Source organism: Schistocerca piceifrons, chromosome 3 (assembly GCF_021461385.2).
Source record: "Schistocerca piceifrons isolate TAMUIC-IGC-003096 chromosome 3, iqSchPice1.1, whole genome shotgun sequence".
In the NCBI taxonomy this organism is placed as follows: Eukaryota; Metazoa; Arthropoda; class Insecta; order Orthoptera; family Acrididae; genus Schistocerca; species Schistocerca piceifrons.
Genome location: NC_060140.1, coordinates 337,104,149 through 337,123,727, shown reverse-complemented (window position 1 = coordinate 337,123,727; position 19,579 = coordinate 337,104,149). Strand labels below are relative to the sequence as shown.

Sequence of the window (19,579 nt, the reverse complement as noted above, 5' to 3'; positions counted from 1 at the left end):
GTGTTGATGTCCACATTTCAGTGCAAGAGCTGTCAATTCACTGGAGGCATTTTTTATGAGAGTCAGTATTGAATACTTCGTTCTCTCTTTTCAAACAATGAAAAATCCAAGATGGAATAATGACAATATTGTGCAAAGATTAGATTGCTATTCACATACAAAACCACTAGCCAGAGACAGTGGTTGTGCGTTGTGTGTGTGTGTGTGTGTGTGTGTGTGTGTGTGTGTGTGTGTTTGTTTTGTTGTGCTTATCTGCCACTCACTGTCTCCACTATATGGTGAGTCACAATCTATCCTTTTTTGCTTTACGTCAAAGTGATAATTTATAACATTTATGTCTATATGTTGCAACATTTGGCGCATTTCCTCTTTATTACCCATAACTCTCTCTTTATTCTGTTCTCCGTATTTATCCTCTAACAAGCAAACTATCTTTCATTTTAAGTTTCACAGTTTCACTTCCCTTAATGTGCAGTGTGATTTACTAAACAGTTATTGCCATGAATGTATATTATTTTGTCCAGGGAGTATTTCATAACATCTTGAAATCAATTTCATAACATCTGGAAAGTAATTTCTTTCCAAGCAGTGTGAAATATATATCAACATTCTTTTGATTCATGAAGTCATTGAGATGAATGATATTTTACTTAAGGTTATGTGTGTACCTGGTGATAATACACAAACTATTTTATTTTGTGTGCAGAACAAAAGCCTTGTTTTTTTCTTCGAAGGGAACTTCAGCCTTGAAGTCAAAATACCTAGGGCAAATACTGACGCTACATCCTCTCCCATTTTCATTTTAACTACCAGAACATGTCATTGAATACTGTAGCCCAGCAGCTTTCAAACTTTTCTTGGCAACAGAACCCTTTTGAAATATAAATATTTTGTGGAGCCGTAAAATAAACAGAATGTGGTTTTATGTTCATTCTGTGATTATAGGCATTTAATGAAAATAAAAATACGTAGTCATTTAATGAAAATAATAAACATGAATTGAATATACTGCAGTCTGAGAGTAGTGCATGGATTCACCTCACTGAATAGGACTGTGCATTGCAGTCACAACCGTGAGCAGGAATTTTACTGTGTGCTGCATGAGTTCATATAGCCCTGGGTGATGAAACATAGACATAAAAGCAATGAAGTTCTTTGAGGTACTTCAAGGTGTTCAGCATGGTTGCTGGTGCTTGTATGAGTATTGAGTTACCACATAACATACTCATACAAGCTAAATTCTTTTGTTTGTAGTTTTTGATGATAGCGTTATTGTAAATTTTTTATGCTGCTTGTCACCTCATTTTTGGCTTTTTGCACTGAGAGAAAATATCTTTTGTATCATGGCCATTGATATGATATTTATAAGAGTTGTTTTTCCCAGAGTGTGGCAAGACTTGATGTGCTTTGTTCTGTAAGTTGAAACTATTTTTGCGTAGCCCTCGCAGAGGCTGTGTGAAGCTTCAGAGCTCTATGGAGCATACTTTGAGTATCACTGCCCAAGGCATACCATTTTTAAATCCTCACCAATGAATCTCTTGTATTAGAAGCAAGACTTTTTATTCATTTATTGCTATCTAGGTTGGTCACTCATGTATCATGCTCCTTGTGGCTGGTTTGTGGGGGTAGTTGGAGAATAAAGGACATGTGCAGTTATGGCTTGAGAGATTTGTGAAACTTTACTCCTTCCTTTATTTCTCTGCTGTAGAGGTAGAGGAGTCTAAAATCAGTTTCCACTGTTTCAACTTGAGACCATACCTGTTATACTCAAGCACTACTAAATTTATGGAAGAAGTGTGCTGTCCAACTCCAGCTCATTGCTGATTTGATATTAAACAAACATGAACCTTTTCAACATTGCTGGATACAGATTGCCACCATCCTTGTACAAATGTAGCAATGAAATATGAAACTTCAGAAATCAGAAGTAATGCATCTTTATTTCTCAGGTATGGTTTGTATTCGACCTAGGACTTTAAAGTAACATATGTGCTGCTGTCTGTTTTCATTCTGCCCTTTCCCATTTTTCATTGGTTTGGTTAAATGCTTTCAATACTATTGATTTACTTATTTTAATATTTAGTGCCTATGACATTTCATTTCCCCTTTTCCCTGTAATCATGGTACATTGAATTTTCAGAGATTAAAAAAGATATTCTGCTTTTATATTATGAAGACATGAATTTTGTATATTTGTGCTTCTGATTTGTTAAAAAGATTGGCATAGGATGGTGCCTTGCAGGTGCCCATGGCTGTGCTGTGAGTGCCCATGGCTGTGCTGTGATTTGTTTATATATCTTCCCTTTAAAGGAGAAGTAGTTGTGGGTTAGCATAAAGTTCCTAGGATTGAGGTAGTGGGTTTAGAGTCTGAAGGGAATTGGGAAAGGAAGTGTTCAAGAGTGGTAAGACCATGGGCATGAGGGATGTTGGTGCATAGGGATTCAGAAGGCAAAGGGGTTGGGATGGTGGAGAATCAGTGAAGGAAGTGGTTAGTGTCTTGGACATGGGTTTCGAGTTTATAGGGAATTGGTGGGAGGTGTTGATCAATGAGGGCTGAAATTCTTACAATGGGGGCACAATAACCAGCCACAATGGGTTGGGTTATGGCTCTTGGGGAGCATGTAGAAGGTGGGTGTGTGATGTGTCATGTGGATAAGGAGGGAAATGGATTCAGGGGGGATGTTCTGGGAAGGGCCTAAGGTTTTAAGCAGGGATTAGAGTTTGTGTTAAACTTCTTTGATGGGATCACTTCTGGCAGAGTTTTTACGTACAGCTACTTCTCATTTGAAGGGAAGATACATAAACAAAAACAAATACACAGCACAGTCATGGGCAGCCAGATGGCACTCTCCTATGCCAACCTTTATATGGGCCATCTAGAGGAGACATTCCTAGCCTCCCAAAACACCAAACCGGTAGTCTGGTTCAGGTTAGTTGATGATACATTCACGTTCTGGACTCACCACCGAGACTCCCAGTCTTTGTTCCGTCACAACCTCAACATCTCTTGCATCCACTTCTCATGGTCCTCCTCAACTCCATGTGCCACCTTCCTTGATGTTGACCTCCTCCTCTCTGATGGCTCCATCTGCACCTCTGTCCACATTAAATCCACCAACCACCAACAGTACCTGAATTTTGAAAGCTATCATCCCTTTCACACCAAAAAATCCATCCCGTATAACCTGGCCACCCGGGGATGACATATCTGCGGTGACAAAAACTCCCTTGCTCGGTATGCTGAGGATCTCACCAATGCTTTCACAGACAGGCACCATGTCCCAAACCTAGTCCACAAACACCCAGTTACAAAGGAGTGTTCCCTTCATCACATAATACCAGCCCTGACCGGAACAACTGGACCACATCCTTTGCCAGGGCTTTGATTGCCTATCATCATGCCCTGAAATGAGGGACATCCCATGCGAAATCCTTCCCATCCCTCCTAAAATGATGAAGTGATGGACTGCCACCCACCCAACCTCCACAATATCTTTGCCCGTCCCCATGCCACTCTCAGTCCCAATCCTTTCCCACAGGAATCATATCCCTGTGGAAGATCCAGGTGCTAAACCTTCTCAATCCACACAGCTAGCACTTCGTATTCCAGTTGTGTTTCTGTGCAGGTGGGAGTTATCCTTACAACACATTCTCCGCTCCTGTAAGTATCTTGGCCTCTTTGCACAATATTGTCTCCACCCTTCACCCAACAGTTTCCACGCCCTCTGTCCTGTCATCTCCTCCCCATTCTTATCTCCCACCCTGTTTATTTGCAGCCCTCTGCAAATGCATCTGCCTGTCTTTCCCTGCTCCTCTCCTTTTTTGCTCCTTTTTTCCCCACCTCCCTGCCCAACAACCCCCTGACAGTCTAGTCCCTGCACAGTCCACCGGACAGTGTTCATCTCTCTCCCCACATGTACACTACTATCCCTTCCCCACCCCCTCCAGACTGCTGCTTGCATCCCATGTGATAGGTTAAGTCCAGCCCTAGATGCTGGAGTCGGCTGTCGTGTGTGTGTGTGTGTGTGTGTGTGTGTGTGTGTGTGTGTGAGAGAGAGAGAGAGAGAGAGAGAGAGAGAGAGGTGTGCTTGTCTTGTGTGTGTGTGTGTGTGTGTGTGTGTGTGTGTGTGTGTGTGTGTTTTTTTCTGAAGAAGGCTGTTGCTGAAAGCTCTCTGTGAGTATCTTTAAATTGTGCCTGTCTGCAACTTGACCTGTCTTCCTTACAGTAATCAGCAGTCTGCCTTTTCCTACATTGTTGATATTCATACCTGGAGTTTCCATTGTTTGACTACTTATGACCTGGTAACTCTTAATTGTGTTTTTCATGCTACTATGAAACAACAACAACAACAGTACAGTAACAATAATTATTCACCGTATTTCACCGAGTATAAGATTACCCTGAATATAAGATGAGCCACCCGCCCCTTTTCTTAAGAAGCTCCTTGAGAAAGATTTATTTTTTAACTTATTCTGTCTAACCAGAATTACAGGCTGTTATTTACATGAGGTGTCTGCCTTACAAGTTAATAATACACCTATTCTAAACTTACACCATTTACTCACTGTCTATATTTTGATAATATAAGGAGAAATAAAATAAACAAAAAGGAATTGTTTACACTAATTTTTATGTTCTCTGTATTTTTTGTTCGCTTAGCCTGTCATCTGTGACATCACTATTTTTATTCATCATTGTCATCATCATAACAGGACAGCCTTGAAACTTACATCTTCACTGTCGCAAATATTTGGCTATTTATTTCGAACATGTTGCTATTTCTGATGATGTCATTATGGTTTGACCTGAGAACACAGCTATTTTTTTCTGACCATGTAGTGGACTTCGCATCTATACTGACATGACAATGTTAAAGTGTCTCTTGCTTCTGACCATATCATCTTCCTGTCACTCTCTCATTGGCTGTATAGTAACAGCAGCGGAAAAATAACCTGTAGAATAACCTTGCTCCCTGTCATCCCCATCATAATTCACAGTGAGCATTGACAACAATGCTACACGAAATACTTAAGTACGCCACTGGCCCCAGTCTAGACTTATAGCATTTCCCACAGAAATGTATTTTGTTATTGAGTATTTGTCCAATTTTAAAGTTGGTTCGATTTAGAGAGCAAATGGATTCAGGCAAACTGCAGTTTAAATGTGGTAGATTTTCATAAAAAACCAAAGTAAGCAGTATAGATTTCCATGGTTTGCAACATGATGAAATTTGCTGTCTGCTCACCACTCCACTCTCCTTGCTCATTGTAGTGTTCCCTCCAACACTTCCATAGTGCTGTGCTTGAGCAATAATGAAACACAGGTGACAATATCTTGTATCGCATAGGTCATATGTAACAATAACATGATTCAGTCCATTTCTCGAACTTTTGGTCTTCCCGCGATGTAGTGACATCTATTGCTACTGCCTCCACAATGGACCTTTCTGCTATAAATTATTCCTGCAATAACAACTGCAGTCAGTTTAATGTGATTTATTTCATTTTTTAGACATTTCATTCTGGATTGACTTTCTTTCTCATTTCATTCAAGGTGCTATCTTGTTCTAAAACTGATTAGAAGCTAGTGACATTTTCCCCAGTATTCTAATACATGAACAATGGTCAAATTTCTCATTTGCAACCCACTTGGTAAAACATTGCAGTTTCTCATTACCAAATAGAATATTGACTGTGATTCAGAATCAAGTAATGGTTTTTGAAAGAAGTTTACTTAAAAAGCTGTCGAAATCTGTGTAGGGCCTATATGGTCTCTGTACATGTGGGAGAACTTAAAAATACAACAAAGATTTGTTTGCTGTTAGAATGCAATGTGATTTCCTCCTGTGTTTCACAGACTTGTTAATTTTTAAGCAGAGTGTTAGATTGTTGCAGTGGATAGCTCATAGTTTCTCACGTATCCCTCGCACTAGTGCCGTAAGCCAAATGTCATGTTATTGTTCAAGCAAGGTCGATACTGCACTGAGCATTTCAGCTTATCTGGGAACCTCGAGCCTATTCACATGAAAGCCTTGTTTGCTCAGCCCTACCCTTATGGCTCTTTTCAAAATAAGTTTGTACAAAACCTCAGTAGCCAGAGCTTTATCTGCAAATGTAAGGTGACCACTATATTGGTCTAATAAACAACGTAAAAATGTTGACCTCAACTGCAATAGTTTAATCTGCAAATAATTTTTTGAATGACGAATTGGGGAAAAGCCCTCATCTTATGATTGAGTAAATGCAGTATATGGAGTGCAGAAATAGCAGACTATTAGAGTGGAAATAACTTTTGTCATTAGTATGAGAAAAATGCTTTTCTTAGGTATTGTCTCCACGTGTAGGAAAGTGAGACATAATATATTCTTATTTCAAGAAATTATACTTTCAGCTGTGATGTTTGTGAAAGGATCAGCTATTAAAAGATCAGATTTAATAATGGCTACAAATTTCAGCAGAATGTTATGTTGTGTTAAATTGTTCTCAAGTAACATATTTGCATTGCTTATTGTAGGGACGATAAAAATATGCCTTCATTGCAGAATGGCAAGTCTAAATAAAGTATTACATGGGACTTAATAACTACGTACTGTTAATAAATCAAATGCTACGCACTTGCCTGCACACTTGGCTACAGAGCTCCTTGCTGTAAAGCTGAACATTTAGATCATGACAGCATACTACGGCTACACGATAGGATATAGAAAAATTAAAAATGCTTATCTCCCTTTTGGGATCACCTCATCCACTGGAGGGGTTTTCTCGTAAACTAGTGCGGCACGTCAGACTTTGCCGTGCATGTATTGGCCTTCTTTATACAGTCAACCACTGTTAGATATGTATCTGTAAGTGCTTAATTTGTTCTGTTGTAGTTTATGACAACAGAATTTCAAGTTCCGATACCTCCTTGCTTTGAGTCCAGTTACTGGAATCATAACCCTACCACATTATCAACAACCTTTCCATTATTGCCTCATTCCCTTTGTGGAGAAGAGGGAGTTTACCACCATTAGAGGCCTAGGCATAGTTTAATGTTCCCAAGCACATTGTACAATAATGGATAGAAGGCCATGCCTACTGGGAAACATGGATTAAGCACCGAGCGAGGTGGCGCAGTGGTTAGCACACTGGACTCGCATTCGGGAGGACGATGGTTCAATCCCGTCTCCGGCCATCCTGATTTAGGTTTCCCGTGATTTCCCTAAATCGTTTCAGGCAAATGCCGGGATGGTTCCTTTGAAAGGGCATGGCCGATTTCCTTCCCAATCCTTCCCTAACCCGAGCTTGCGCTCCGTCTCTAATGACCTCATTGTCGACGGGACGTTAAACACTAACCACCACCACCACCATGGATTAAGCAGTTGGCATTCAGGAATTGGATGCTGGCACATGAGTTAATGAATTGGTAAACACATCACGGCAAGATCAGTTTTATACAAGTGCAGCTGAAATATACTCCAGCATTTTTTGAGTCACTGGGTGTAGTTTATCGCCAATTTAAAAAGACTGGGGTGCAAAACAAAATTAAAAAAAAAACAAAACAAAAACATATGAAGGACTCAAACGTTACTTGATGAGCGGTGTTGCAGTAAAAGTATACATACAAGCCATAGAAAATCCATTTAAACACAAATTATAACTGCTAGACATCTTGCAATATATGCATGTCTGTGGCAGTGTGGGATTGGATCTCAGCAGTCGTGCATGGATAGTTTGGAGAACAGAAAGGGAATCCATTTCTGGGTTGGCCTCTGCCAACACCAAATCTCAACCCAATTTTTTTTTTAAAAAAAAAAAAAAAACAGTGTGAGTAAACTGACCTGCCCTCATACCAAGAACCTGCAATGATCTTAGAAACATCATTCTAGCTGCCTGGGACAATGTCAGAGAAAATACAAGATTTATGTCCAGTGTCACATGCTCTTTTTCCCTTGTCAAATGTATAACGCCATCATAGTGGAAGTATTCCGGATAATTAAATGCAAACAAACTATGTGCTTTTTTTTTTCAGAGCGTAAAGTGTCTTAATACGAATTGTATTGTTTCACTCCCTTCATTTTCTGTTTTCCACAGATGAAACAAACTGTAACAGTTATACACAGTAGGACTGAAATCAAAGCAATACACAGCTGCTCTAGGTTTGTATCTTTAGGAAGCATAGATGGAATAGATTTTTTTTTTGTGTGTTTGAAATCAGAATGTTTGACTGCATGTATATGCCATTTGACGTAGTTGAGTGAAAACATTTTCGTACTTTACTGTCATGGATGGGTTGGCATGTGGTATGATGAAAAAATAAGTACCATTAAGCGCAAAAGAGTTACTAACATCTCTCCATGAGATGACCATAAAAGTATTTAATTTTTTACTTGTGTAACTTATGGCTGGCTGCCAAGATTTTTAGGTGATGTTGGGTGGCTTGTGAGTGAGGTATCTTAACTGCATTAGCATTATCATTCAAACTGGAAGAATGATTCAACATCCTTCTGAGACATGAACTGAGAATCATAACTGAATCTGTAGTTCTTGAAAAAATTCAATTGCAACTTGAAAACAAGTGGAGGAAATGTCATAAAAAATGTGAGGCATAGTGCATCTTACATTCTAAAAGCTCTGTGTTTTTGAATTATTCACAGTGGCAGACAGCATCTTGTGTAAAAATATTTCTGACTTTGTTAAGATTGGCTATCAGGATTTTATTAAAAGTTTGATTCATTGTGATGTAATTCTGTACAGGAATAATCATCAAGAAACACCAAGACATTGTGTAGCCAGAGGAACTACTGGTGACCGTATACTGTGGTTGCTGCATGCTGTAGGAGCAGAGCGATGTTCACGTGATATGAAAGGTTGCCATCGGGGATGCTCAGCAACATCGACTGATCACCGTTTTGATGGTATTCCTCCTCCTCTTCCGTGTTCATCTCAGACTCGTGTTGAACTGGACAGGTTGCTGGATGCAGCTGCACTGTCAGGAACTCCAAAGAAGGGTTATCGTCTGCTGTGCTTGGATGGTGGTGGTATTCGTGGCATGATACTCACTGCTGTACTTTTAGAACTTGAAAAAGAATTGAAAAAACCAATACTCTACTGTTTTGACTGGATTGGTGGCACATCTACAGGAGGAATTCTTGCACTGGCACTATCTTGTGGTAAGTTGTCAATCATTTTAAATATGTTAATTTTGATAAAGTTCCTTTGTAAGTTTAATTAGCTACTAGTAACAATTTCATGCAAACTATTGTTTTATTTTTTAGTTGCCCAAGTCTTGGCTTTAAAGCCTTTGCATTGGGGATTGGGTTTTTGTTATTGTTAGACCAAGTAATACACTATTCTTTTTTGATGATGTGCCAATCTCAAATTACATAGTTCTCATTTGACTGATGATGGCTGAGTCATTGTCCTTCCCCTCCCCCCCCCTCCCCATGCAGTTTGAGTGTCCTTGGGCAAAACCGTTTACAAGTTATGACGATTTTATTTCATATATTTCAATAATTGTCACACTGTAAGAAACTTGTTGCTGTGGAAGATTAGCATTGCACAATCCACAATTTTTGTTATGCGCAAAGTAGGTAGCTACTTCACAGCTGCACTGTCTTGTGATTGGACATCGCCTCTTAAAATATGTACATATAAATACTTATAAATTGATATCTCCTGCTGAGATTCTGCCTATATGTTTGGGCTAATCTCAAAAACTACTGCAGAGATTTTGATGCAGTAATAGATAGACTAATTCATGAGGAAGGTTTGTGTATATAATTTATAAATATATCATGCAAATTGACTTAACTGGGATGAATTAAAGTCCTCTGCTGACACAGAAACTATGCAGTTGCCATCTAATAGTGAAAGGCAAAAGCCCTTGGAGTCATCCATTGTACCAATGTTGGATGGCAGAAAGTGCTTTGTACCAATGTGTGCCAAAAGGTGCTGCTCCTTACCAATGTTGTTTGGCAGAGGTTGCTCCATACCAAAATTATGTGGCAGAGGGTGCTTTGTACCAGTGTTACATGGCAAAGGATGCTTTGTACCAATGTTGCATGGCAAATGGTGCTTTTACCAATTTTGTATGGCAGAGGGTACATCATAGCAGTGTTGTGTAGCGGTGGATGTTTCTTCCATTGTTACAGGGTGCTGGGTGAATCTTACTGATGTTATGTGGCAAAGGGTACTCTGTACTGATGTTGCATGGCAAAGATTGCTCCAGACTGATGACATATGGCAAACGGTGCTTCATATGCTCTGTACTGATGTTGCATGGCGAAGGGTTCCCAGTACTGATGTGTGGCAGAGGGTTCTTGGTACTGATGTTGTGTGGCAGAGGGTGCTCCGTATCAGTATTAGATGGCAGAACTATGATGAATTAAATTCCCCTATCACATTTTTATGTCTGTGTGTGAAGGATAACCTCAGGAGCTACTGCATGGATTTTGATGTGGTTCTCTCTAAGATAGACTGATGTATGAGGACAATTTGACTTCTGGAGAACTGTTTGTGCATATAATTTGCTACCCCTGCACCAGAAAACTTGTTCAGCAATAAATGTTTGGTGGTACCTATGTGAAGCCAGAGCAGACCACTAGTTAATAATATTTTGTGCCCAACTGAGGGTAAGGTTACCATGAAAGGATGGAGGAGGAGAAGAATCATTTTATGTAGTAGCTGCTGAATGGAAGTCTTTTCATGGAATTTGTGATATAAGATTATTCATCTTAACTTAAACCTTTACAGTGGGTGGTCAAATTCAGTAACAGAACATGGTGTAGACATAATTTTTATCTGAGGTGTTTTAAGGCTTCCTGATATAGCAAATGTTTTTGAAGTTGTCAAGTGTCAGATTACTTAGTGTGGATCAAACTTCACATTATTTGGACCTTGTACACTCCTCTGATATTTGTGCATTGATTTTAACTATTTGTGAAAGATTCAGTGAGGGCATTAATTATCATCCTCAAATAAGAAAACTGTACACCACGAAATAACCTTTATATGGGCACATGGATTACAGCACACTGTGTTAAAAACCATGAAAATAGATTTTTGGATTATCTGCCAGTATCAGTAGCACAATATAATCAACTTTTTACTTCTCTTTTTGTGCCATCCTGTATAATCAACAGGATTTTGGTACAACCAACACTGGATCCTCTGTCTTGTTTACCTTATGTCTAATGACACTCTTAATTAAATTATCTGTTGTGAGGACGTGGAAAGCCTTTTTGATAACAGTGCCTCAAAAAGAGGACACATTTGTGAATATATTGATATCTTGTTTCCCGTACATGTGCACATCTGATTTTTCTAGTTGCTCTACATGTGTATGATGTTAGTGTTTACATTATTTAATAGACTGAAACATTTAATAAATATAGGATTTCTTGCACTGTCCAAGACCCTGCTTTCTGTTTCTAAGACATGCGTGGCTTTATGTGTATGTTGTTTAATAACTAATACTTTCAACAATCTGATGATGGTTCCTCCGAAAGGGGAATTGCTGGTAAAATGCAGATGATACCTTTATTATCTCGATCACATAAAGCTGTTAATGTACAAGTACAGGCTGTCTCACAAAAGATGCCTGGGAGGGGTCCGTAGGTCGCGCGGCGCATTTGCCGTGTGTTGCTGCTCCATCTGCATGTTGTCACTATGAATAGTTCTCAGATACCAACACTTTTTGTTTGCCCCCTACACTATGTCACTGAGTGTACCGGTATTTTCTTTTGAATTTTTTTGTCAAGTTTAATTGCTCCAAATGTTATTGCTAGATGTCATTATTGCAACTGTGCCGAGTCTGGAGCAATCCCTGCCCTTATGTTGCTGGGCTCAGTCCTCAGACAGAAACACCGTGCGCGTGTCTTCTATACAGCGCGACTGAGTATTCGGGTGTTTCAGTTTCCATTCAGTATAGTATACACAAAGGATCAACAAGTGTTTCTTGTTTTCAGTTGAATTCATACGAAAATTTCCCAGTGTGAATGTACCCATTGATTTGATGGTACACAGATTAGTGAAGAAATTTTGAGAGACTGGATCTATGTTACACAAAAAAAGGCATAGAGAACTTAGCGTTTGAACCAAAAGTAAATTAGGTTAGATTGAGAAAATCTCTGCACCATTTGACACTTCAGACTGGTGTGTCAAAAGCATCTGCTCACAAAGCTGTGCACAAACTGAAATTGAAGCCATACAAAATAATGGTATTTTATTAGCTGAGGACTTCAGATACTGTTGCTTGATGTTGTTATTGCAGCCGGCTGTCTATGCACATTGGGAAGTTGATCCTGAGATGCTTTTTTTTTTCTAATGAAGCGTGGCTGCATTTGTCAGGGTTCATAAATTCTCAGAACAATTGACGTTTAACTCCAGAAAGCCTCATGAATTACTTCAACAACCTGTGCATGATGTTAAAACAGGAGTGTGGTGCGCCATTAGTGCAAGACGAATTATTGGACCAATCTTTTTCCATGAAGCAATTTGTTCTGACTGGTGTGTGAACAATATACTGCATCCCCCTTCTCCCTGCCTCCCCTCCTTGAGAACTAACACCTAACAAGAAGATACACAGTTATTTCATGTAGGACAATGCAAGACCACACATTGCCAATGCTTCTGTGACAGCAATATGAAGTGTTTTTGATGAGAGGATGGTTGACAGGCCTCCTCATTCTTCAGATCTAAATGTGTGTGATTTTTACTGTTGGCAAATGTTAAAAGTCAAGGTGCATGCAACCAATCCTCGCACCCTTGAAGAGTTGGAAGACAGGATTCAGCTAGTCATTTCCCAGATTTTGACAGCCGAAATTTGTCGAGTGTTTGCTAAGGTGATGTCTGGCTGCTCTTATCTTCTTCTTCTCCTTTTTCTTCTTCTTGCGTTATGGCCTCTGTAGGACCACAGGTAGCCCCTTCGTGGACTGCATTTTCCTCTTCTTCTCCCAGAACCTCTTCATTGTTTCTCTTCTTCTCTCCCGCTCCTCTTCTGAGATCTTCAGTTGCCGTTTCTCCTGTCGGCACTCTAATCTTTTCCTGTATTTTTCTCTGTCATCGATCTTTGGCGTATTGGTCGGTGTATATTTGTTCCTCCAATTTTCCTTTCCTTCGACCTTGATCCCCAATTCCAACCAGTCCTTCCGAAGTTCAACAACCCACTTGGTTCTTGTCTTTCCCCTTGTCATCCCTGTTGTTTCCCACACTCTCTTCGCCATTCTGTCCATACTTATCCTAACTACATGTCCAGCAAACATTGCCCTATTGAGTCTGATTTCCCCGGGTATTGTTCTCATGTTCCAGTACAATTCTTCCCTATGTCTTTGCATCCACCTCTTTTGGGACCTAGTATTTTTCTCTCTTCTTTCTCTAGTTATTCTGCCCCATTTCTTCTTAATGTCATCGTCTGAGCACCATATAATACTGCATTACTCACTGTTGCCTTGTAGTGGCTTATCTTTGCCTCTGTGGATATATTCTTTATATTGTATATCTCTCTCGTCATGCAGAAGGCTGACCTCATCTTCTTTATCCTCTCTGTTATTCCCTCCTTGCTCCTGTTCCTTCCTGTTATAAATTCTCCCAGGTATTTAAATTTGTCCACCATTTGCACAGTGCCGTCTGGTGTTTCCCAGTCTGCAGTGGTATTTAATGTCTTTGTCTTGTTATAGGCGATCCTCAGTCCCACCTTTCTGGCTACCTTACTTAAGTTGTCGAGTTGTGTCTTTGCGTCTTCTTCCATCTCACTTACTATTGCTGTGTCATCTGCAAAGGCTAGGCAGTCCACTTGAGCCCTGTTGTCCTTTTTGTCCCCCACATGGGTCTTTGGTATTCCCATTCCCAGGCTGCTCTTATCACAGAGGGACATCATTTTGAGCACCTACTGTAAATAAAGGTAAGCTTAAGTTAATCAGATGGCAAAACTGTTTATGTGTAACTCAGGGGAACCATGCGCGCAGCCAACTACTGGCAGATTAATGTCTAAGAGTGAGACATGGTGGTGACTGCCTGTGGATGCTGTGGCTGTGGCAGTGGCTGTGGCAGTAGCCTGTGGCCATGCTGCAAGACCCGTGGGCCCCTCCTGGGCATTTTTCATGAGACACTCTGTACATAGAAAATATGGTGACTCCTTGGTTTCTGGTATAGAATAAATATTGTAAATCAGTCTATACCTTCAGGGAAAAAAAACTTTCTTCATTTGTCTGACTTCAGTGAATTACTGAGAACACCTGTAAATGGAGCTGTAGTAATTCCATGTTTGGAACAATTATAAGAAAAGCTTAGTCACCAGTACAAAGTTTTTGCTAAAATTAATACTCTGAACAACAGGTAGAGCATGTATTTCAACCTGAGCCTGTATAACAGAAAAGCAGCCAGAGGAGAAACGGTCCAAAAAGATTGGTTCTTGATGTCTGTATCTACACTCATGATGCACACAATTTCAGTGTGTGTGCGTCCATACAGTTCACAAGCCTGCGTATAGGGGCCACCTGAGTCAGCCCCTAGGCGCACTTTGGTGAGCTGGCAAAGAAACAGCATTATTTAAGCAATCAAAAATGAGTGCTCATCCTGTTCCTTATGATGTATTACTGTTGTTCAGTCAATGTGTTCAATACTATGCACAACCTGTACCTTACATGTTGCTTTATAAAGAACTGTGTTCCATAAATTGTGTTTCACCTTGCTATAACAGTTATCTTGCTATGCATAGCCAAATTTCATCCAAGAGATGGTAGTATATTTAAAATTCAAAAGAATAAATATCCATTTTTTGTGGAAACAAGTGTGCATGCTCTCCTGAATTCTATTAAGCACACTCTGGGTATCAGACAGAAAAGTTTTTTGACATTCTATGCCAGTGCAGAAAATTGTATATTGGTGAAACTTGCTGTGTATCAATGATAGTGGGATTAACCAAAATATCGTACACATTTAGAACATAAGGAAAATCAGTGATTGCCAAACAGTGGCAGTAGATAGGAAGCAGAAAAGTGCTATAAAGACAAATATTTTTTATTCTGCTCTCTGTTTCTGGGATTTCATTGTGGAAGTGACTGTTCACACCTGAATAAATGATAATTTGATTAACAGAGACACTAGATACAAACCTCAACTTAGTGTGTGTGATCTGGTGCAGATATTGCAAAAATTACATTTATTACTGAGGACAGTGCAGTAAGAATGCTACTACTTTGTGACCTTGGATTTTGCAGCTCATTTCCAGGTGATTTTTTTTTTCCTTCTTTCAAAATGGTGTACTGTTAACCAAATATCAGTGCTACAAGCAGCTGCTTTCTACACATGCCATGAGCTTTGCATTTGTCTGTATTCATTTCCAGCTGTTCACTGCCACGACACTTTGTGAAATGTATGAGACTTGCAAGAAACACAGCAGTTTGCAATTCATTCAGAGTATCATAAACAAATGGAAAAATAAAAATTAGCATTTCCCTCTGAGTTGTATTCAGCCACAGATGACATAACAATCTTTTCTGGTAAGCTAAAAGGCATCATTGCTATGAACTTAAAAAACTAAACTGAAGGCAGATTGTACCAACAATTGTAGAAACCTCACTCCAAGCTCAACTTGGTAATGCTTCTGTTCAAAAAGTGCATCTGATCATTATTATTAACTAAACTTTAACTTATAACACTACTTACACTAGATTAGACACTTTGACTAGAAGAAGGGATCGGTTGGTAGCACACGTTCTGAGGCATCAAGGGATCTTCAATTTAGTATTGGAGGGAATCAGGAAGGGTAAAAATTGTAGAGGGAGATGAAGACATGAATACACTAAACAGATTCAGAAGGATGTAGGTTGCAGTAGGTACTCAGAGATGGTGAAGCTTGCACAGGATAGAGTAGCCTGGAGAGCTGCATCAAACCAGTCTCTGGACTGAAGACCACCACCACTAACAACAACAACAACTGCTACTACTTACACAGTTGAGAATGAAAATTAGTTGGGTAATGTTATTAGTATTTTGGCACACCTTTGGTGTACTGCCACACTTCATAATTGAAAGCTGGACAGCACGTGCTTTGCTTAGCAGTTCATTGGTATGGTCCAGCGAAAGAACGGATGAGTGAAGAAAATTCATTCTTACTGCTGCTAGTGCTTTTGAGACTATGCAGAATGGTGAGGAATGATTGGATGTTCTGCAAACAGTCACTTATTCTAGATGTGACACTGAATTACTCATATAAATTCACTTGATTGCCTCGTATGATTTCAATGAAACATTTGATCTGATAAATTTCTTGACTCCAGGAAGGCTCCAGTATATGTAAGGTGTCACTGCTGTTATCTTTCATGTTACGTCATCTGCTGTAGCCACCACTAGACCAACAAGGAAGTGATTACACCAGTAGTAGGCTACCATTAGCTGTTTGCTATTGCACCCGTTTCCTGATACACAGGCTACTTTAACTATTGTTTCAAATCTTGCAGGAGAACTAGAACATGGTATGTCAATCTCCCGTCCCCCTCCATCTTTACTAAAGCTGCAAATGACCAGAATAAAATTCAGTAATGACATTTCAGAAATTATTATTTGTTCAGCCTGAATGAGTAATTATCCAGGTAGATATCTAACTGTTAACAGAGATGCTGTGTCGCAGATAGGCACAACAGAAAGACTCTCACAATTATAGCTTTCGGCCGTTAAGGCCTTCGTCCACAACACACACACACACACACACACACACACACACACACACACACACACACACACGTATATGCACGCAAATGCAACTCACACACACAACTGCAGTCTGAGGCAACTGAAATCATACATTCCATCCTGGATTTTCCATTGTTTGCTTTTAACAATTGATGAGAAATAAGATGAATGTACAGTTTCAAACAAGTATTTGAAATGCAAACTTGGTTTAACAAAGGGGATATGCTGTTCATATTATAAAATGCAGGTTTGTAGTTGTGAGACTTTAAATTTTTGCAAGGTATCTGTATGTTACCTATATATGGGATTCTGCACCAGGCTTTCTAACTACTGACGGATTCCTGTTGACCAACATACAGAAGTGGTGTAATTTTATACAGTTTCTTCTTTCGTAACATACTGGCTGGCACAAAATGAATATCTGGATTTCAAATTAGTATAATAGTATAATTGGCTCTCTTTGATCACTTACAAAATGCACTCACATCACTACAATTGGTAATGTGTCCAATTTATGAACTTTCATGTGTTTCACATTTTAAAGATAAAATCAGGCAGATAGCATCCTTCTTCATGAATACACATTTAAAGTCTTTCTTTGAAGTTTGCCATCACTTTTGTCAACACGTCATGTGGAACAGCAGCAATTTCTTGACGTATTGAAACTTTCAGGTCATTGATTGTACAAGGTTTTTTTGCAGTACACTTTACTTTTTAGGTAACCCCATAAGAAGAAGTCATAAACTGACAAATCTGGCTAGCATGCTGGCCAGTGGACATCGCCAAAATGTGAGATCATGCATTGGGGAAACAACTGCTGTGGAATGGGCTGTGGCTCCCTCTTGTTGGAACAAGTCTAACTGTCTCTGTTCATCTATATTCAATGTTAACAGATTTCTCTTCTGTAGAAATGCTTTCCTTGCCATTACCCATCTACATTTCTTATCCTCACTACTTTGGCCATCATCAGTTATTTTACTGCCCAAATAGCAAAACTCATGTACTATAGCAAGTATCTTGTTTCCTAATCTGATTCCCGCATCATCAGATTCAGTTAGACTACATTTCATTATCCTTCTGTTGCTTTTGTTGATGTTCGTCATACCCCATTCTTTCAAGACAATGTCCATTCCATTCAAATGCTCTTCCAAGTACTTTGCTGTCTCTGACAGAATTACGGTATCATTGGCAAACCTCAGAGTTATTATTTCTTTTCTGTAAACTTTAATTCCTACTCCAAATTTTTCTTCAGTTTCCCTTACTGCTTGTTCTGTGTACTGATTGAATAACATTGGGGATAGGCTAGAACCCTCTCCCCCTCCCTCCTCAGCCACCGCTTCCCTTTCATGCGTCTCGACTCTTATTACTGCTAACTGGTTTCTGTACAGGTTGGTAATATCCTTTTACTCCCTGTATTTTACCCTTGCTACCTTCATAATTTCAAAGAGAATATTCCAGCCAACATTGTCAAAAACTTTCTTTAAGTCTACAAATGCTATTAATGTAGTGTGCCTTTCCTTTGCCTATCTTCTGAGATAAGTCATAGGGTCAATATTTCTCCGTAATCCTAACTGATCTCCCCCGAGGTCTGCTTCTATCAGTTTTTTAATTCGTCTGTACAGAAATTGTGTTAATATTTTGCAACCATGACTAATTAAACTGATAGTTTGGTAATTTTCATACCTGTCAACAACTTCTTTCTTTGAAATTGGAATTACCACATTCTTCATGAAGTCTGAGGGTATTTTGCCTGTCATACATCTTGCATAACAAATGGAAGGGTTTTTCTTCACCCTTGGCAGCTCCCATCCCTTCCCCTCAAAGAACTCCTCCTCCTCCTCCTCGACCAGGGAAGACATCCTTTTCTCTGGCTCATTCTAGGGATTGGGCTCCCTCTTAGAACACCCCTCCCTGGTGTTCTTAGGATAGGGAGCTGGCAACCTCGAGTCAGACAAGGGACCCATGCTCCAAGGGCTCCAAAGCTGCTTGCTCTCTGTGTGATCCTGACATCGCTGCCACCTATTCTCTTACTGATAACACATCTTCCTTCCCACTGAGGGAGAAGAAGCAGCAGTGCAAGTCAAAGGACGAGGCTTCCCCGGCTTTCCGGGGGGCTTCACCCCCTCCTCCTCAAATTGAGTCAGACCCAGTTTTTATGGATGTCACTCCATCCTCATAGGTGACAACCACTGCCTCGGTGAAATGACCCTCCCTCAGCTTCTATATGTGTACCCTGGATTCAAGAGAATGGCAACAGATGTTACCGTCGCCCACTGGGAATTCAACAACTCATTTCCTCTCATTCTGCATTTTGTCTTGCTCTTCAGGAAAGGCAATCTATGATGGCCACTCTCCAACTTTTCACAGTTATCGGGCATTCTGTCAGAACTGTGTTGGTCCCAGGACAGGGTCTGGAGGGGCCTGCACTTTGTTCACACTGTTGTCATTAGTGACTGCATCCTCCTTCACACCAAACCGGAAGCAGTAGCAGTAAGAGTGCGAACAGCTCCAGCAATCACCATTTGTAATAACTACCTCCCTTTCATAGGCCACTTCTTTGCGTTGACTTACCTGTTTTAATACAGCAGCTCCTGCCATCATACTCAGGAACTTAAGTGCACACTATCTCCTGTGGAGTAGTGCCACTTCGACAGGTAGGGGCGTTCTAATTGACCAACTTATTACAGACATTGATTTGTGTCTCCTTAATAATGGTTCCACTAGCCACTTCAGTGCAGTTCATGGCATCTTTTCTGGTAATGATCTCACAATCTCCTCCCCTGCTCTCGCAGCTTCCCTACATTTGTCACACCATGATGATCTTTGTGACAGTGAGCACTTTCTGGTGACTCTCTCATTCCCCTGCCACTGCCAGGCCAACAGGTCTCCGCATTGGGTGTTCCGC

The 19,579-nt window shown here is 40.0% G+C and overlaps 1 protein-coding gene across 1 annotated transcript in view; it reads left to right on the top strand.

Moving 5' to 3' along the window:
* LOC124787783 (85/88 kDa calcium-independent phospholipase A2-like) overlaps positions 1-19,579 on the top strand; it is a 178,575-nt gene that overhangs the window by 50,835 nt on the left and 108,161 nt on the right. The window contains exon 7 of the mRNA XM_047254684.1: positions 8,737-9,152. Coding sequence (XP_047110640.1) covers positions 8,737-9,152 — 416 coding nt within the window. The remainder of the gene's footprint in view (positions 1-8,736; positions 9,153-19,579) is intronic.